General features: G+C 33.2%; 1 protein-coding gene across 1 annotated transcript in view; it reads right to left on the reverse strand.

Moving 5' to 3' along the window:
- The window catches only part of CFAP20DC (CFAP20 domain containing), a 68,763-nt gene that overhangs the window by 45,063 nt on the left and 1,717 nt on the right, over positions 1–21,983 (reverse strand). Inside the window, exons 2-7 of the mRNA XM_029087403.1 lie at positions 21,292–21,381; positions 20,704–20,797; positions 18,729–18,801; positions 10,131–10,245; positions 6,810–6,966; positions 3,997–4,161 (exon numbers count right to left, since the gene is read on the reverse strand). Of these exons, the coding sequence (XP_028943236.1) occupies positions 3,997–4,161; positions 6,810–6,966; positions 10,131–10,245; positions 18,729–18,801; positions 20,704–20,797; positions 21,292–21,381 (694 nt within the window). The remainder of the gene's footprint in view (positions 1–3,996; positions 4,162–6,809; positions 6,967–10,130; positions 10,246–18,728; positions 18,802–20,703; positions 20,798–21,291; positions 21,382–21,983) is intronic.

Here is a 21,983-nt window from a genome sequence, read left to right on the forward strand (position 1 = left end):
TGTACTTAAATATACCAAAGTTTCAATTTTCAAGAAGGCCAGCTTCTGAAATTTGAAAAGCATGTCTGGAAGAATACGTTATGTTCATAAAATGGGATTAAAAATAAAGGTTAAACCTTAAATAGAAGGTATTTCATTTTCATGCAGGCCAATGATGTTATCATTAATTATTTCACTATATATACCTAATAGCTATATATCTTTGCAATCCAGAAGGTAAACTCTTAGTCTTGTTTTAGATGAACATTCATTTTTCTGTTTAGATATATCATTCACACTATTGTACTAATTTAAGTTTTACAGTCTGTCATATTTTGACAACCCTGTCAAGAAGTATTGATTTTTGAATAGTCACTGAGAAGCTGAATTCAGGAGTTCCCTCTGCTATTTCAAAAGGAAATGTATAATCAAACTTCACAACAGAACTTTGGCTTTACTGCTTGTAGGGCAATAATACTCTAAAAATACTATATTGTCCTTTAATATTATAAAAATGCTACTTGCATGTAAAGAAAAGCTGAATGTAATTTAAATAAATAAATTAATGAAGGGTCTTACTCTAAGTAAAAATTTTAAACCCCTCCTATTAATTTCAGCTGCTATAGGACAAAGACTGCCATTACTAATGAGCCCTATCAAGGGAGAACAAAAGTTAACAACTTGAAAAAGCATCAGCATCGTAGCTTAGTACAGATGATAAAATCTTTGAGTATTTTTCATATTCTGGTAAAAGCAGAAGAAAAGAAGTTTAAAAAGTATTTTCTTAATCTTTTCATATTATCGAGGTTGTTCTCAAAGAAATACTTTCAAAGTTCATTTTTCTTTAGAGTTTCATGAGATACACCTTAAATACTATTGTTGGCTGTAATAGTCCTGTCTTTTATAGTATTAAACTTCCCCAATACTTACCAATCCCCTGTAATTTACCTTAATGATTCCTTTGGTCAACACTTTGCACGTGTATTTCTAGAGCATTTTTACAGAAATAGTGGATATGATTATTCACTGATTTCAAACACTAAAGATGAGAATCCTCAAGACTGAGAAAATATTAAAACCAGTGCAATAAAAAAATCATCCTTACCTACAGCACCACTTCTAACATTGCCTACACTGACAAAGATTTATTGGAAATGGATTCTTCATCTAATTTGCTTGTTCAGGCCCACTTCTAAGCTACTTCAGAGCTACTTCCTTCTCAAAAGATGTTCTACTCCCCTGTTCTAGTATAATGAATCAATGACTCGTAAAAGGTGGTACAGAGTAAGGGGAAAATGAAAAAGTGTAGTAAGACACTGCAATTATTATTTAAAGGCTTAGTGTTGCATCTCATACGGAAACCAATAATAACATAACAAAAGAGTAGAGGAAAGAGGGTGTCTCTAGAGAGGGATTTCACCTGTGTATTTTGCTAAGCTCTAGCCGTAGGAGGTTTATGTACTTCTAAAGTTTAAGCTGAAAATAACAATCAATCCAACATTTTAAAAGGGGTGAAATTATCAGTTCCCCATGAAGGACATGAATCAGAGCATACAAAATATACTCATTTTAAAATCCATCATAACCCTCTTTTTAAAGAAGTGCTTGCACATATTCCAGGATGTTTACTGTTGCAAATGGACCTACAGAATAGTTTTTGTTTTGTTTTGTTTTTTTTAAAGGGTACAGATTAGTTACATGCAACTGGATTTACAAAAGCAGTAACACCCTGGGAGTGAGGAAATTACATTTTTGACATATTTAGAATTCTAATCAATTAAATGTACAACTACTGAAAAATATGGGGCTTTTCTACATTGATTTGTTTCCTCATTGGAAATGTAGCTGATGTCTTCAAAACTCAACAACTGATTTAAAAAATAGCCAAGCTTACTTTGTTCAATCACAAACAAAAGCCTGTCAACAGCTGAAAAATTTATTTAATTCTTTATACAGTTGCCTTAAGTTACATTTTAAAGATCACTACTGTTTATGAATAATTTTGCAACTAGAGAGTTCCATTAATGAACACAATCTATGTCTCTTATTCTATTCCTATTATTTAATGAAGATATATCTCAAAACTGTTTTAAAGGGATATTCATAATTTTAAATCAAAACATTAAGCACTGTAAAGGCATTTGTGTTAGTGAAATTTTCCAGGTAGGAAGCAATACACAGTTTTAAAGCAAAATAGCAGCTTTAATAAAAAGCAGTCAATTGTCTGATCCAAGTCTATTTAAAGCAATTTCACATTCAAACGTTGGCATTTACTTCTACAGTTCAGTTTCTACTGATTCTTGGCTTACAAATCCTACACAGATAATTTAACTATAAAATCACAGGAAGTGTTATTCTAGAACAGGCCAATGATCTGTTTAACATGCAGTTTCAAACAATGGCCAAAACCAAATTCTTAGCACAAGATAATTTCAGTAGGGATTTATGAAATAATCTACCTTCAACACAGTACCCAGAGTAAGGTTGGAAAAATCTAGAAGTATGAGATTAAATTTTCTGTTCACATTTTTACTGGTGCTAAATGCAATTACATGGACATTACTTTTACTCATATAGATGTCCAACTGATTTTGGAATCATACAAATTTCTTTACTCCACCAGCTTATTGTAGCAGTGGAATTCAGATTTAAATCATATTGTGTGTAACATGGTATTTTGTTTTATCAGTTTTTAATTTTCATCTCCATCACCACATCAAATGATTTCTGTTTTTGTGCTGTGCAATACGAAAAGCAACTTTTATTCAACTTACTTTGTATCTCTAGTTACTTTATTAACTCCCTTAAGCCAATTTTGAATGTTTTCAGCATATCTTCACTAATGCTGCTTCTTTCTGAATCACTTCTCTGTCTCTAAAGTCTTCTGAGATGGTTTAACTGGTAGTGTATAAAGTATTTCAGATAACAATAAAAAACTGATTTATTTAAAGATTTGATACTTTTTCCATTTCGTATTAATTTGAACTTCCTGTTACCCAGTATCTTAGTTTTTTTAAAATGTAGCTACATATTAATTTGAGAATTACACTGAACTTTATATATGGTGATGATAACCTTCCTTCCTCGAGTCATTTAATATTGACACTTTAAAGTTTAACTGTAGTTAACACTTCTCCCCAATATACAATCCTTTGCATTTATCAAAGCTAGATTTTACACGGTATTGTGTTACACATTTATCTCGTCTTGTATAATTTTTCAACAGTGTCCACAAGAAATAAAAACAGTAACCTGAAACTTTGTTTAGCAAAATGTGACATTTCCTGCATGTTACCTGTTCTGTAATGGTTTTCATGAAGAATTACATAAGAGATTGTCCAAAACTCTCAGAAGTACCACTCTTTACTAATCTAGTATCTGTATCATATGAAAATTTTGCTCCCACATTATTCACTTTGCTTTTGAGATTATTCATAACTATAATACACAATACAGAGCCTAGAACAAAAGACTTTGAGGCATCCTGCTGTTAGCCTCATCTATAACAAAAATTTTAAATTTGATCCTCTGTTTGCTTTCTGTCTCTTAGTTTTTATCCAAGTTAATATCTTGGCATATGACTGCCCAGCTTCCTTAATAATCTCTTCTATGCAATGCTGTCAACATCTAAACTATATGTTTTTTTATCTTTCAGTTTACAGAAACATTCAAATAACTCCAAGACACCAATAAGACAAGATTTCCTTTTTCAGAGTATAAGCTGAGGAGACTACGTGTACTTTAAAATAAGTGTAACGACTGAGCAGCCACACTTCAATGTACATTAAATATTATTATTCTAAATCCCACACTTCAATTAGGATTATACAGGCTGCATATAGATATCTCAAGCTATAGAACAGACATGTGTATGTGCTCATGACATTATAGCTATCCAAGAGTTGTCATGTTTTATATTAAGACCCTGGAACTCTTAACATGCATTTTTTTAAAAAAATGCATTATTTGAATGCATGGCATAGATTGTATTCACAGTACTTTAATACAACAGAATACCTGCTTCTTGCACTGTTACTGGATATCTCCTGTATTTTATTTCTGTCTGGTGAATTTTAGTGAGGTTCAGCAATTGTGTAACTTGTGGCACATCTGTATTCAGCTGGCAGATTCGAGGAATAACATCTATGGGTTCAGATGGCATATGTGGAACAACACACATATCTAGAATTAAAAACACGGGCTTTATTTCACTCAGATGACACAACAGAATTAAATTTGACTTACTTTATATGTTAGATTACATATGTTTTAGTCCATATTGTTATAACAATTTAACAGATCACAGTAATTTGAAAAAGTTGCTGCAATTGTTCACTTTTAAGACAATAAGCATGTAAATTTTAAAATTATATTGTGATTTTTTTTAGGCCAAAACATTTGAATACATTTAAACTAAGAAATATGCACAATAGCCATAGTTAATCAACTTCTTTGATTCGGCAAGTGAGCAAGCAAAACAGAATAAAAAAAACAAATTTTGTTAACTTTTATTACAACTCAGTTTTAATTCTAATACTAATATACTGATTTTCAAACAAAATGAACATCTGAAAAGGTTATTGATATCAGTGGGACTGAAGTAGCAAATAGGGAAGCACCATATATGCAAATAAAGAATTTGACAGGCTTTAATTCCAAACTTTGGACACCATTACACTTGCATGATAACCTAAAAAGCTCTCAACCTATCTATTATTGTGACACCAAGCAATAGTAGAATGTGATCTAATTGTCTCTGCTTTCCCTTTGATAACCAATATAGACTGAGTTTATGAAAGTTATTTGCTACAAAGAATGCTTTCCAAAGTCAGAATAATTCCTGATGTTTTGATACAAATTCATTCCAAATTTTATAAGACTTGAATATAGTAAGCTAATGAATATTAGCCTCTTTTCCAAGGATAAGAAGCAGAAAACATAACTTCAAAACCAAACATGAATAATGGATCAAGTATTGAGACCCTTATAGAAAGGTTCAAGTGCCCCATGTTATATTTCAGTAGTGAACATTTAGTTAACTAAGATAAATGCTAGGAACTATTTTTTCACCAAACCAGTACATTATTTTCTGTTGTAAGACAATACTTAGTGATAAAAAACCCCACATGTAACCTTAAGATTACTATGGAGACCAGAAACCAGGTATATAGCAAGCTTGTATTCCTCAATATCATGGGGCAGAGAAGATGCATTCTTTCGTCTTCTATCTCAATGATCTCATATAGAAATAATTTCTTAGTGTATGTGGTTTCTCCTTGCCACTTGCTATCATTTCAAGAATGCAAAACATACAGTATATGAGCTACTAAGAAAGAATAACACACATTGCACCTTGAAATCACTACTTCCACCACCAAGGAGGTTTAAGTAAAGAACTCAACCCTCATTACAAGTTGCAATGTCGTTGCATTCAGTGGAGCCCAACTAACTGGTCCAGCCATCTGAGATGAAAAAAGCTTTATCAAATCATGATTGTTAACTGAAAGTTAATAATAACAAAAAACTACTATTGTTTTTCTGTAATTTGGTATGAATTATAGAGTTATTTTAATACAGCCAAACCTTGAGCTGTAACCTAATTTTAAGACTTGCCTAGATAAGGAAATTCATAAGCATACAGAAAATACTAATGCCCACCAGCTGTGTAATAATCATAGAATTGATAATCCAGTAATTAAAAGTGAAATATTTTACCATGCATACAGTTTATTAAAGTTGCCTCCTCATTATGTTAACTACATTTTGGAATTTTGGAATTCATTTAGAACATTTATGCATATTTCAAAAACTGTTTAGAATAGAAGAAAGAGAACAATGCACTGACAGAATTAAATTAAAGCCACTGAGGCCTCTAACTACAGTTTCTGATGAGACTTAACCAGATTGTCTCTGTAGTTATTTTTTGAATTAATATTTTTTCCAACCTCACCAACAAAAAAAAAAAGAGAGGAGTAATCACAATGATCACACAGTCTCCTGTATTGGTTTAGGTTACAATACTACTAAACTATCCCTCCTTCAAAAATTAGAGGGATAAAGGCACAAAATCAAAATTTGAATTAAATCAAAGCAGAACTATACCTAGGCTTCCTCTAAAATAAGAAAGTGCCAGGTGTGCTTTTTCAATTCCTCCTCTATGACTGCAAATATCAGCAATGAATGAAGTTCTCTCCCTTGGAAAATAATGATTCAGGATTATGATGCTAGTTTGGAGACTGGTAAACCTTTGACCAATATTTTGCTCTATAACAAATATTATCTCTCATTTTTCAGCTCGCTACTAATATTACTCTCCCAATGAGCAAGGACACATTAGGATACATGGACTAAAAATCAGAGAGGTGTTTATGATCATTTCATAGCTCTGTTTCATGTAATACTGTTTTGTTATAGTTTTGTCTTGGATTATTTAAAGAAGAAATCTTTCATCAGCTGCTAACATCCAAAATTAAGAAAGCATGAAATGCTGCTAAGTTTAAATATTTCTTTCCTTTGACACTCTTCTTGGCTAAAACCTGATTTCTATCAGAACAAGATACTCTCATTCAAAAAAGCTCTCTACTTGATAAATCTTACCAGAATTTATTCAATAAAATACTTCTAAGGAAGTCAATGTTTAAAACAGAGGAGTAAGCATATATTTATTCATTTGCCTAAAGTCCAATATTAGTGGATTTAATACATTCTACTACCACTTTAATTCTCATGAAGTAATGTAATTTTTAAAATTGCCAATCTGATGACTAAGAAGCTTTTGATTTTATAATATGAACAGTTATGATTAAGACTACATAGTAATTATAACACACCATCTTCCTCAGTTGTATCTTGTGGCTTGGATTTTAAAGTGAAGATCTTTCTCAGTTTACAGTTAGCTGAAATAATAATTCCATCCAAAGACTGGAAGACAGCTCCTCTGAATATTTCACTGGTGAATGCTACCAAGTCAATACACATATTGCACCACTAGAAAAGAGAAACAATACTCTTTAATAAAACCCAAACACTAATCATTTCAGAAGAGCATTAGTGTATAGTTCTCTGTAAATTAAGTCTCTCTGGAATATTAGAGTCTCACAGGCTGTGATTCACAATTTATAGCATTTTGATAATTTAAAAAAGGATATTGCTGTATTTGTACTTACAGCAATTATTTATACAAACAAATCAGTACACATGACCTAGCGACTGCCAGTCCAAGTAAGCTCTGTTACGTAGCATCTCCACAATACCTTTTGCAGCTATTTCTAAGTAAATAACTTGTGAGAAAGTACATTTATTGGAGGTTTTCTGGGGAGAAAAAAAAATGTTATTCAAAGTTAAAGTTACTGCAGCTCAAGTGCTCCAAAGGCTGTATTTGGAGATTTTTTATGTTTTCTTTCTGAGATTAATAAAAAAAGGACCTTTCCAAACCTTGCATCCCTTCCACACTGAAAATTATCCAGCAAATTTCTAGTATGGGCAAGAGCCCGGTGTACCATAACATCTTAAAACTACTTCTTGTTTAAAATAAATATTATCCATTCCTGATAAGACATTTCCAAAAGTCAAATCAATGAAAACTGCCTAGGTTGCTAAAGATCCTGCTTAAATACATATTTTAATTCTCATGAGATGATTATTCCATTTGTTTCCAGGAAACACCGTTAGAACATTAACACCAATGTGCTACACTCTCCTGTACTATTCTAGCAGATCTTTAAATTATCTCAGTTTCAATTTTTTTTCCATGTAATTCAACACTTGTATATTGCTGGTTTTTATAATACAGAAATGAGTAGTTAAAGGTATCTATTTTGCATGTGGACCACATTATAATTCCATTATCCTCCTAGAGAAAAAAAAAAGATGTTTTATACAAAAAAAGTAATACCACAAGCAGAAGAACTAACAAAAGAGTTTCGTTGTAGCTTTAAGTTTTCCATCTAGTCTCTGATGTTTAAAAACAGATATGCTTATAGTTCTGGTGTTCCTAACTATTCTTCTCCTCATTGATTCTGGTATCTAGCAAGGGATGAGCTGATGCTAACACATCTTCTATAACTGGGAAATAAACAGATGGCCTTGAGGAGAAATACAACCATTTCCATTAAATTTGAAAAACTAATATATTTGATATGATTACTCATATGTAAAACATAGTTGACCAATGGGTTGAAGTTTTATTAAGGGATAATACTAAGACAATGATTGTACCTGCTTCATTTCCTTATAAAGTAAAGGCAAAAGTACTAGTTTCTAAGTGCCAAATAGTAAATATTTTTTCAGAAAACAATTTAGATGCATACATTATTATTCAGCTTCAAGTATGAAATTGTGGAAGGAAAGGAATACTTGTTTTGAAGACACCAAGCAATGGAATGGAAAATGCAGTATTTAATTATAATTGATATTTCTATTGCTGAGGTTAAAAAACAGCACCATTTGTAACAATACAATACAAGAAGCTAGCATATGAAAATGTAAACCATGTTCTACTGATGGAACAAACAACATTATATCCTTATTCACAACCAATTATACTGAAAATAATGATCAGCTTGTGTATACAATAAATTAAACTATCAGAGCCATGTAAAAGATCTATCTAATCACTGAAAGCTGCATACTCCCTCCCTTAAGTAAAAGCAACAATAAAAAGGCAGATAACCATTTAAAAGACAAATATGTATTCATATATACCAAGAAATACAGACCTACTCTTTAAGGTTGGTCAAGCGTTAATGTTATTAAAATATTTTGTAACTGATCAGAGCATTTAGACATTAATCTCTGATTAATGTTTTATTACCTAAATTAAAATGCCTAAGTGAAGTTCATATTCTGATTGAATTTAAATTGGGGTACATTAATGCATACTTTAATCCTGGCACATTTGTTGTAGCCTGACACCAAGACCAACTAACTGAAGTTACACTCAAGAAAAATAATATTTCAATGGATCTTGAATTAACAGCAACTTCAGAGGTATGATCTGATGCATATTCATTTGAAAAAATCCAAGCAGTTCTTTCCACAAAGCAGAAAACTCCTGAAATCTGAAATTATCACAGCTGCCTTCACCTAAACTATCTTAAAAGAAGTTGTAACTTCAGAGGTTTTCATAAAATAGTCTCTCATGTCTAGCCTTAAACCCACAGCTGCAAAGTATGCTGTTATCTAGTTGTCTTGGGGCAGACTTGTATTTTAGAATCACAGAATGTTCTGAGTTGGAAGGGACCCACAATGATCATCTCCTGTCCCTGCATAGGACAATCCCAAGATTCAGACCATATGTCTGAGGGCCCTGTCCAAATGCTTCTGAAATATTGTCAGGCTTGATCACGACCACCTCCCTGGGGAGCCTGTTCCAGTGCTTCACCATCCTCTGGGTGGAGGACCTTTTCCTAATGTCCAACCTAAACTTGCTCTGGCACATCTTCCTGCCACTTCCCCTGGTCCTGTCATTGGTCACCAGAAAGAAGAGATCAGTGCCTGCCCCTTCTATTTTAAAATTGAATTCTAACTATTCTCATCTCCAAATGATTTTTTAAAGCAGTAGTTGCGACTTGAGTCTTTACAAAGGTTATAGGGTAACCACCAGGTTTTGTATCCTGACAGCTATTACCATATGTTGTGGCTGGGCGTGGGAGAGGGGAACAGGGAGAAGCTGATGGCTGTTGCTTTATTTTCATCAGCTTGACACATACATTGTTTTGTACATATAAGAATCTGGAAAAACCTGAAGCACATGAAAGTAGCCATCAGCTACAGTCTACCTGCAGCTCCACTGAGTGTAACAAAAAGTCACTACAAGAGAAGGTACACATTGAACAGGAGCACTATAATGAAGAAGTATCAGGGACACAGAGAACTTTACAAAGGCCGAGTAGACAGCAGAAGTGAGATAAACACAACACAAACAGCATTAATCTTAGAAAATGGAAATGAACTCCTAATGTTAGAAGAGGGGTAGAAAAGTAGTAGTAGCAAGCAGTTCTGATATCATACATACGCATGTACCATCAATCGGCAGGAGCTGAATTCTAAATCAAACAGTAATTTCAACAGGTCTACAAGCTTATATAAAAAATTTCTGATAAAAAAAGCATTCTCAACCACAGTTCAAGAAATATTCCCAAGGTACCTACTATTTTGCGCTTGATCATAAACAGAGGAATTTTTGCATGCAGAGGGGTTACAGACAACTCCTTGTGGACTGTTGATAAATACAATCTTCTTTTAATATTTCCTAAATCAGTTATCCTATAAAAGAAAAAGCAGGAGAGAACAGAACAGATCTTTGTCAATTCAATAATCCAGTATCTTTGGGCAATCACAAAAAACCCTATTCGTATGCAGAACCTTTATGTCAGTGATAGCAAATACAGAATTTAAGAATTACTTCTTTTACAAGATGAGTAATAAGGTTTCTTCCTTAAATTCAAACTTGGTGGCTATATTCCTGCATATATAAAATCACTTTACATGCTAATTTTATTTCAACAGTCTACCCTCTTCACTAGATTTCCATAGCTCTTCAGACTATGAAAGAATTCAATTTGTATGAGCTGAGAACCCAGTAGCCTTTAATAATCACACTTGTTTCTGCCCCTTAAGCTTTTGTTATCTTGGGACACACTGTCACCTGCTAACTAGAAAAACATTATTTGCTTTCTTTTCTTAAAAATGCCTCTGTCATTTTATATAGACTCTTTGTTGGCTTAAAGAGCGACATAAGACATTGTCTATCTGTTTTACTTCCTGAGCACGGATCTTCAAGTGTGAATTCTAATACAGAAGTTTATTGCTCACTATTCAGGTCATCTCACAATGATACCAAGGGCACTGAATTTGAACATTTCTAACAGATTCAGACCACAGCCATGATCACAAAGATTACGTTTCCTTTAAATTGATAAAGAGTCTCATTTTTATGTTCTGTTTCCTTCAAGTCTTGTAAGTAGCAGTACTGGTTTTGGCTGTGATAGGGTTAAATATGCCCTGCCAGCAAGTAGGTTGGGGGTACTCAAGAAGTTGGAAGGGGACACAGTTGGGACAGCTGACCCCAACTGACCAAAGGGATGTTCCACACCATATGACACCAGGCTCAGCAATAAAAACTGTGAGGAAGGAGGAAGGGAGGAAGTTCAGAGTTATGGTGTTTGTCTTCTCAAGTAACCACTATGCATGATGAAGCCCTGCATTCCTGGAGATGGCTGAACACCTACCTGCTGATGGGAAGTAGCAGATGCCTTATTTAGCTTTGGTTGCACATGCAGCTTTTGCTTTACCTATTAAACTCTCTATTTCCACCCAAATTTTCACACTTTTACCTTTGGGATTCTTTCCCCCATCCCACTGCAGGGGGAGTGAGAGAGTGGCTACGTGGTGCTTAGCTACCTACTGGGGTTAAACCACAGCAGCAGCACAACTTTGATATCCCCCAGCAGTCCTACCTTATTATACCAGAGAACAGACATTAAAGGCTGCAATCTGTATGGGGAAATGATGATTAATTTACCTATTATTTTTGAACAAGCCTATTTCTAACAGATGGGTATTTCTCTGTAATTAGCAGCCCCTCTGAGGAGATGACAAATAATTACAACAAACAACTTTCTGTCACTACCTAGTGTTGTTAAAAATAATTACTCATAATAATTATATTTAAATACTGGGTTTTACTTTAAAATTGTGAGACTACCCCGTAGATTTTTTTTTTTCATTTTTACTACCGAAAACACTTTTTATTAGTAAGGATTACCTGTAGCTTAACTTATGAAGTGTTACAACCCAAAATTTGCAGACAAACATCCTGAAATGTTCTTAGGATTCCTTAGATCAACTTAAGAGGTCATTAACTCTGGAGCAAGTTACACATTTTAGCTATTTTTGGCAATTTGAGAGTTCAACCAAGGACAATACAAAATATATTGCAAGTATGTAAACATCAAAAAGTTCTACTAGTACAGGTGATAAAAAACACAGGAGTGCTTTCTTGTTACCCCATAGTCATTAAGACCACCATGCAAAGCAAACAAGAAGTCCAACAGCTTTCCAGAACTTGTTGATTCTTTCCTTTCTCTTGCAGACAATCTAATCTCTAATCCATCCATCCACATAATATGGGTGGGCAAATCAAAACAAATGGGAAGATTCTACTGCCTGTTTCATTTTGAAAGACTAGCAGTTCCTCTCATAAATCACACGCACTTGAAAGGCAGGAATTTCGCTACTGTGCCAGGGGAAGAACATTATAGCCTCACCACTACTATCATTTGACATAACAGATTTCAGTATCAGCTGCACATATATTTACAGATGGATGAATAATACCATTAAGTCCTTGAAAAGTGACTTCATCAGAAGACCTTACAGTGTCTTACAATGCTAGCATTCTGGCCTTAAGCTTACTTTTGAAGAAATTTAAGCAAGATGTGAAATAATTCACCTAAGATCATCAGCAAGTTGGCTGCATAGCTAAGTCTGTGCCCCAGGTCAAGGCTTAGTTCCATCCATCACTTTGCTTCTCATATATCCTCAGATGAAAAAAAAACTATGGATACAGCTTTCAGAAACTCTCCACTCTGTTCTAAATCTTGATGTTCAGAAGTGCTAAGAAACTGAGGTACTAAAGGAATTCAAAGAACTGAAGTAGCAGTTGCTTGAAACTCCCCTAGATCTTCTGATTATGTGTAGAGCTGAGCAATTGTGCTGAGGAACTAAGTAGTTGCAGTAACCTGACTACTGAAACTCAAATAAAAATACTATTCCTAAAAAAATCAAATTAAGTAATTCTTAATGGAGAATATTGCTTAAAGTGATGCTACAACAAAGTACTAGGAGTCTAGATTTAAGTCATGCATCTCCAAACAACTAGCAATAAAAACTTAAGTTCACTTTATAAAATTAGTTCAATATATTTAAATTTTATTATTTTTATATGAATAGTTTTTTTTCTCCCTGCTGAAAAACATAAGGTATCTTAGCAATAAAACGGCCATTAGTAAATGTACAGCTCAGTTACATTCTGAAGTGCAATACAAAACACATTCATTTAGATAAAAATACACACATTGATATCAGACTGTCATATAAGTTTAAAATATTATTTTTTTGTGATGGTATCCATGCTGTAAAGAAACAAACCTTAGATATATAGTTATAATCACACCTAAAGAAGTTTAAAAATTATTTCAGTAAATAAATTTTAAATAATGCAAATATTTATATTCTACAGGTGAGAGTAGGTGAAATATTTGAATAGGTAAAATTGGGGAAAGATTATGTTTTTAAGTTTCTGTAACTTTATTTCCTGAGAGAAGACAGATAATTATTTGAGAGCTGGTGTAACTTTCAGACTTTTCAGTTACAGTGCTTCTAAGACAATAAAAATAAAACAAGGGTCTGATGAAACTCTTTTCTGAAATAATTCAGGCAATGAGAATTAGGACATTAGAACTCTCACTTGTAAAATGACTCAAGAGTACTTGTGAAACTCCTTTTTTTGTGAAGAAAAAGCACAATCTATGTTAAACCTACAAAGGCAAGAAACATCTGCAGCACACATCTCTATTTTCAAAGATGCATTAAAAAAATCTATATAGGAGTTAAAGTATTTTTATTATGTCTGTGCTTGAGCATTTATATCTAAGGGTCAGACATGTGATAGAAAAGTAATGAGACCATGTTGAGAAAAATGAGGTAGTCAACAGGAAAATCAACCTCATTTATAATAATATTCCTGTGATCAGCAGGTGCATAACTCCCCCAGCTATGGTCATTAACTGCATTCATTTCACACTTAACATCTACATTTGCAAACCATTTGAAAGTAAAATTACCTTCCAATTCAATTTCCAATTTTATTTTATATCTTCAACTTTGATTGACTATTCTCCTCACAATGCTAACTCTAGTGAGATTGCAAGTAAATGGCAGAACTACCCAAGAGTACAGATAAACTCATCTTCTCAGATTACCTATTCACTTTGCTTCTGTATGTATAATAATTTATAACCATTTGTTAATGTTCAATTCAAGGCTTAAAATGAACTTAGAAAGAATGATGCTGGACTGTTGAAGGGATGCTTCATTTATCAGGCTCACTTGTTCTTAAAATTAAAGTGTTTTTCTCCTTCTAAATGACTTAAACTGGAAGTTTACCAAACATGAAAGTAGGTATTTCATTGATGTTGCTAAGCAAAGAGCAACTCCCATACAATTTATTATTCATGGAAATCTCTGTGTATCCTGGCCAAAATCCAGATACAATCCTTTGCTAAAGATTAACTATTAGTGTGTTGGTATATTAGTACTTCAAAGTTGTAGTGCCTTTTTCTCCATAAAAAAGCATGTGCTTCAGAAACTCTAGATAGTATTGTCATCTTCATTTTAAAGAGAGAAAAACAAAGGAATAGCAATGGTCAGCTGATGTGCCATGCTTACAGATTCTTAATTTTCCTTATTCAGGAGGAGTTTGTACTTCCAAGTATGTTTTCTTTTATTCACTACTTGTGAATCGGTCTCATAGGAGACACTACATTATTGAACTGCCTGCCTGACCATTTGAAATTCAGAGCACTGTATTCTGCCCTGCTACTGGGCAGAATTAGACACCATGTTAGTCTTCTCTCTTAACTCTAGCAGGATGTGATGGGTTTTATTTTTTTACATTAAACTTTCTCACAAGGTACCATAAAAGAGATTATCATCAAAATAACTGAAGATTACAACATTCAACTTTTTAGCCACTAGGATCTTCAGGTTTAGTGAAAACTTAGTGTTTCAGGATGCTTATTCAGTCCCACCATCATAATTCTTTCACACCTTGGTAAATGTATCCATTGACAAATTTTGAACCTATATTAATAAGGTTTTTTTTCCTTACAAAAATATGAGAAACTTATTCTGACTTCTCCCCTTCAATAACTGAAGAAAAAAAAATTACCCTCTTGAGAATATTCTTGTTTACAGCTACAAAATACCTGAGGGGAAAACAAAACCAAAACAACAAAAGTCTTCTGCAAAAGACACACTAAAAACAGCCTATAGCAATTGAAGAAAAACAGAGTATACACAAATATTCTTTCAAAGATTGAGTTACTTTTGCTTTTTCAGAAAAGTAGCAAGATCTGTAATACTGAAGATTTAACAACTGTCTGCTACATTTACAACTGGCAGTTATATTCAGCATTACTAATAGCTTTGCCATTATTTGCTTCAAAAAGGCTGCATAAATGACTTGCTTTCTAACTTAGTTGTGATTTTATTATGCTTCACCAAATTTTTCATCCAAAAATCTATTTTACACATTTTTTTAGGCAGATCAATACCCTGATTGTTAATGCGCCACCTAACAAAGTATCTAAAATTCTACTTAAATTTCTTCCAAAGAAAAGGCAAACCAGCTAATTTAAAGAGTTGTTTACACGTTCAGTATTTGTGACAGGAATCCTGCATGACTGGTTGACAGCAGCAGGTTAGAAGGTTTAACTCAGCTGATGCCAGCAATGATGGATGGCCTCGAAGAAATTCTTGTTTGCTGATCAGATCAATCACTGAACAGAATGCAAAAGAGAGGATGAGGTTCAAACTAAATTCATATTTCCAATTCTATGCAGAAAGCAAGAGGAAAAAGTGTACCATAAAGCATCATGTGCAGCTATTACAAAACGTGCCAAAGTAGTTTGTTTTTGGGTTTTGGTTTTTTTTTTACATCAAGTATATTTGATGACTTGATACGCTATCCATTTTCACTCTAAACTTGTCAAAGATTCAGTAGTAAGTAGTCAGATTATGTAAGAAACCATCTTCAAACATTAAACTCCAGGAAGCAACAGCACAATCAATATTCTGTCCACAAACGAGCAAGACATTCCTTTCAAAACATCTGAAATGAAAAGAACTGAATGGCAGTCACATGAGGCAAGAAGGACTTTTCTTCATTATTTACTGAATTATCACGAGTCTGCTAGGATAAAATAAACTATTTTGCAATTCCTGAAGGAGTTTATAGGTGCATCAATAAGTTACAGTAGATTTCTAGTATAAAACAGTACTAAATTTATTTTTAAAAAGTTTTATTAACTTCTGCATACAGTTGCACTAAGTGGGGAACAAATGTGATTGTACTTTTTAGGCATATACACCTTTAAGAAGCTCCAGTTGAATGCACTGATGAATTTATTTAATTATCAGAATAAGTATGATTTGATTATAACATCAGTAATTAAGTAATTAAACAGTCACACTGGATTAAACATGTATTCTTTTGTAAAATGTATATGGAAATGTATTAAGTGAGATTACTACATCCACATAGACATTGAAATCACTGAACTTAGGAGAAGGAGAGAGAATTAGGATTTCTATCACGCTCTCTGACAATATTAATTTAAAATCATGGAGGCTGACAAAAAGAAAAAGAAATAAATGAAAAATAGCAGTTATAACTATTTAAATATAGTAAATTTATATGTTAAATACAGTAATACATGTTTGTTTACATATATAATAACATACAGTACATGTTTACATAAACCATACATAGCAAATACAAAATACATGTATTTAAATTTATAGAAGTACGTAAGAATATTATAGAAATAAATATATATTGTTATTAAAGGGAAATAGTAATGGTGGGATTAGAAAGTAGTGAGAAAAAAATGAAGAAAAGTCTAGATATGAGCTGGTAAGAGAAAGGGGAAAGAAAGGTGGGAGAAGTAGTAGAAAATTAGAGGTCTCTCAGGCACCAAAAAAAGAAAGTGATGAAAAAAAATGAGTAGAAGAAAAGTAGAGAAGAGGTTCCTGTTAATAGGTATAGATCACAACCAAACTCCATATGACACTACAGAAAATCTGAATTCCTATACCAGCCAGTCTCTGTCATCTCTCTAGGAATGTTTATGAGAAGCAAATCTATGTACTGGGTTTCTGTTTACTGCATGACATATCCTGTTTGTTTTGTCTGTTTTGTTACACACTTTTAGAAGTAATGCAGCAATTAAAACCACAGAAGCAGAAAGTGTAACCAGAACTACACTCAGGAAATTCAAAGAACAGAAAAGTCAGTGTGATTTGACACACAAAGAAGCTCTCTGTGTTGCAGAAAAAAAATAAAGGATGACTTTAAAGTCATGTATGCTTATATTAGAGACACATAATTTTAAATAATTTTTTTGCCATGATATTAAGGTAAAAAAAACTACCTTGAAAGGAAAACATAACAGAAAATGTATAAAGGCTATGGTAGTAAGAGAAACTAAAGAGAAAGGGAAGTTGCTTGAAAACCTGTTGTTGTCTTGTCTATTCAATAATTACCAGCTTTCCTCCCAACAACTTTTCACTTTAAATTAGTAAAATGTTAGTATTTTCTGCACCAAGATCTTGATGTATAGAGTCAAAGCTGTCTCCAAAACAAGTATTTTGAGCCCAATGTTCTCTCTCAAATTTCCACACTCTATGGAAAAGCAAAAATATTCTCTGGTGAAGATGTGTGCTAAATAAGTTAATTTATCCTTTGAAGATTTTCTCAGTGTTCAGATTCTAAAATCATGTTAGAAATTAAGCATGCCATGGAAGAATGTATAATGTTACCAGCATGATGTAGGTTATAAATGCCCACTAACTCACACACCACTGAGACCAAAATACCTGCATGGTTTGTTATAAATCCACTGAGGAATTTTAATAAATGTGAATCAACTCATACTAGCATATTTTTTGTTAAAATAACATAATATTGCAAGATGACTCTACTTATGTGAAGGCACAGAATATAACAGAATTACCTAGCAACATCAAATAGCACACTATCCTAATTTCATGAAATAGATTAATCATATTATGATGAATACTGCTTCTCTACTACAGTATAGCTGAAATTATATTTTCTCAGCATCTAATTTTTTCCTCTGACTTAAACCTACAAGAGCTGTTTCCCCTTACTCCAGACACAGGAGACTTCAAACAATCAAGTCTGTACCTATGGGTACGGATGAGTGCAAAGTTACAGAAAGACAAACAAAAATGAAATTCTGCACTAACTTTACTCAGTTTAGTTGCATAACCCATTTCTCCTTGCAGGGTTTCTAATGGCATATTTCTTTCGATAATCCAAATTTTAGGTGTTCTACTGGCTACCAAGCTGAGTGGGTTGTGCTAGTTATACACAGCTGGTACCACTAGGAGTGAGATGGTGTCCCAAGACTGACAACTGCCCAAGTTTAAACCTGTATTAAATTATTTCACAGTAAACTAATGAAAACAGGTCTGTTTCAACTGTATCTCTCTTTCCTTACAGTATGGACATAATTATACCAATTGAGCACTCCAATTGTTCTAGCTTTTCACCATTTGTTTGGTTGTTCTTTTCTCTCCTCCAATCATTAGAATATTTTTTTTTTTGTGTGCTGAACTAAAGGACCCTGGAATAGTTATTTATAAATATCTCTTATGAATTTTCAGGAGACTCATGAGCCTGTATTTTCATGTTTGATAAATTCATGTCCTATTTCTGCAGATTTTTCACCATCTTCATTCACGATTTTTAGAGCCTGTTCTATCTTCACAGGAATGTCACTATTTAAAACATCTAAGAACTAATGATCTCATTAGCTTAATTACTTCTTATTGACTTGATAAGTCACCATGCTTTAATGCAAAATCTGCCACTACAATTAATGGCTGCAATCAAGCATTTGCTTTACATTAAGTAGTCAGGGAAATTTTATGCATCTTACAGTAACTCAGTGGAGAAGTCTTGTCCCAGCGGCACAAAAATCTGAAGTGTCAGAAATTGCTGGATCAGTCCCACTAGAAACAGGAAAAAAATTAAATACATGTGCTGTGTGCATGCAGATGCACATTTCATCACCAAGTATCTCAATTTGGTACCATCCAGCTATGCTCCTGCAACACTATTTCCCAAGGTTCACACAACATACAGACATGAGAAAAACCTGAAGAAAACCAATTCAAACTGCAATAAAAGTGTTCTTTTAAAAGTGCCATCTGTGGCTTTGGTGGGATTCTCATGAAAATAAAAGGAATTTTTTTATTTTTTTTTTTTTACTTACAATTCTACATTGTGTTCTAAGAGCATGTAGACACCAAATATGCCATAGAAATGATAAAATAAAGTAATACTATTCTATCAAGATTATCTTGTAGTCATGTGAAACTTGTACATTGTCACAAATGTGAGAACAACTTATTAAACGATTTCAAAAAACCCTCGGGTAAAAAAAAGAAAGCTTCTGATTTTTAGAACCATAGCAAAAGAGCTTAACTGAGGGAACAAACAAGAAATCTTTCAGGATTCAGATAGCTCCCTATCAAGGGGAAACAGACAGTACAGAGCTGTCTGAACTGAACCTTATGTTATTTTCTTAGTTATTCATCAATGAGAGCATGGGCTGCTCTTCATTGACTTAACCAGACCCAACAGTAACATTAGTTTCTCTTCTAAAGAATGCCAATTTAGAACTTCCTCCTTTTGTGGGTCAAATGACACTTTAAAATTTCAAATGATATTTGTATTTATAACTTCTTTTATTTTGGAAGAGTGTTCAAAGATTACAGTAAGATTGGGAAATCATACTTGACACAAATGAAATACTTGAGGTACACACAGTTCAAGAGAGAGGAAGAGACAGAGGGAGACAGAATGGTAACAGATGGAAATTTGATGGTAGTATTGCAGCACTAGCTAAAGTAAATTTAAAACCAAACCATTCTTAGCAGTGACAATCCACAAGAATAATTCTCAATCCTCATTTTAGGCTGCAATAGTTTATTGTAACATTGACAATAAACAAATTAAAGATGTATTTCTCAGAAAGATAGATTAGACTAATATTTATTATACTGAAGATAACAGTAAATTTCCTTTATAAAAATCAGATTACTCTCCAAGGTCTTAGTGCATGACCAAATTATGCAATTTCTTATTTATTTTTAGTGTACGTTTGGAAAAGCTAATTTCTAATTATATACCCTGCATGAGAAGTATAGTAGAGGATTGTTGTTTCGTTTGACTAAAATCACCATCTCAATTTTTCTTCAAAAAAGCAAGCAGTTAATTCTAAACCAGCTTGATTCATTACTATAAGCCTTATAAGATACAGTATCCTGCAGTCAAGTTTAAGGCATAAATTATGATAATGATACTGTGTACCCCAGGAAACACAAACTGCTTTGATTCTGGCTTATCCTAGTTCAAGTAACAGACAACCTGGGGAAGCACTCCATATTACCCAAAGACTGATTACATAAATGCAGCTCAGATTTGGGTATAGCTTCCTTTTACTGCTAGTGCTCATTTGATAAATAAAAGTAAAAATACTTTAAAAAGTAAAATGAGAAAGGGGATAGTAATCTATTCCACATTCTGTAATGCCAACAGAATTATTGACTTTAAGTGCTGAATGGAGTCAGAAGTTACTTGCTAGACATCAGCCTGTAGCAGGATCAGGTACAGAAGTGAATCTAGCAGCACTAGGACAATATGTATCAACAAGGATCTCCCCTACAACACTTACTTAATATGGCATTTCTATTTCTTTTACTTATTTGTAACTGACCTGCTAAAAAGAAAAATCACTTTGCTAATACTGAATTACGCTGAAAGTATGGGAGAATAATGTAAGTTTTACATTCCAATATAAGACTGATTTAATAAACAGAACATCAGAGATTTAATTCTTTGATACTTACAAGTTTGCTTAATTTCCTTTGGTAGCTGCATTTTGTTGACTTGACTGCTTCCTTCAAGTACAAAAACAAAGCCTTTTACTTCTTTATCATATTCCTACAAAAAGGAACAATAAACAAACATAAGAATCTAAATAGAATTCTTCTCCTCACAGCCAACCATGCTACTAACATGCAAAGCTACTTTTTTTAAAATCACAAAAGGCAGACAGCACTGCAAGTATGACAATAGTTCAAATATAACAGTAATAATATAACCCATAGAATTATGTCCTCTACTTGCTTGTTTCATGAACAAATACTGCTGACCAACAGGACTCATGATCCAATGGGCCTATCTGAAGCCATTAGTTACCAGAGTAGCAAAATTACTTTCTAAATATTTAAACTATAATATTACACTGTGACCAACCTAGTCTGCAAGCAGGCATAAAGAACTAATTTAAGTAGTCATTTAGTCAGTCATAACGACAGAACTGCAAGTGACAACTCCACTGTCAGGTCAAAGCCCTCATTACCTTCTAATCTTAAGCTTCATTCACATTTTTCTGTTTTATAGTCTGGGTTTTATAAGTTTCTTTAAAAACTTACTTTCCATATAGCTGATGGATTGCCAAAAAATTTCCATTTTGCGCCTGGGTTCTTGCCTTGAGCACTGAATATTTCAACAAATGGGCCACCCTATGATAAAATGGTATAAAGATACATCATCCAACCAAGTGTTCAGCACAATCATCAATGGTCAAGATGAGCCCATAAGAACAATCCCTCCCCACATTAGGTTGTTACTACTATAGAGTCAGTATTACTGATCAGTCAGACAGCAGAATAGTAATAACAGCTCCTAGACTACTATAATATAGCAATCCATATAGTCAGTATTTGGTTTTACTAGAGGATCAGAACATAAAATTGAAGGAATACCATGGAATATTTTAAATTTTATTTAAAATGTCACTCTCTAAAAAGCAAAATTATTGTAAAAATTCTAAAAACATGCAGGAGATTAGTAACTTATATTTGGATATGATTTATTTCTACAACTCACCAAATGAAGTGAGTTTTAAAACATACTGCTAAAAAGTAAGAACTGTTACATATTGGATGTTTTATCTGCTTTCCTATGGAAATGAAGTTTACACAATTTGTCCACATACGTGAACATGTTTGTCACAGTCTATGTATGTGAGTATGTCAAAGACATTTCCCAGTAACATTTCTACCAGTCACCAAATTCCAGTCTGATTTAGTCTCAGAAACTCACAACCATTTACTCTCTTTTC

Source organism: Antrostomus carolinensis, unplaced genomic scaffold, assembly GCF_000700745.2.
Source record: "Antrostomus carolinensis isolate BGI_N321 unplaced genomic scaffold, ASM70074v2 scaffold4841, whole genome shotgun sequence".
NCBI classification, from domain to species: Eukaryota; Metazoa; Chordata; class Aves; order Caprimulgiformes; family Caprimulgidae; genus Antrostomus; species Antrostomus carolinensis.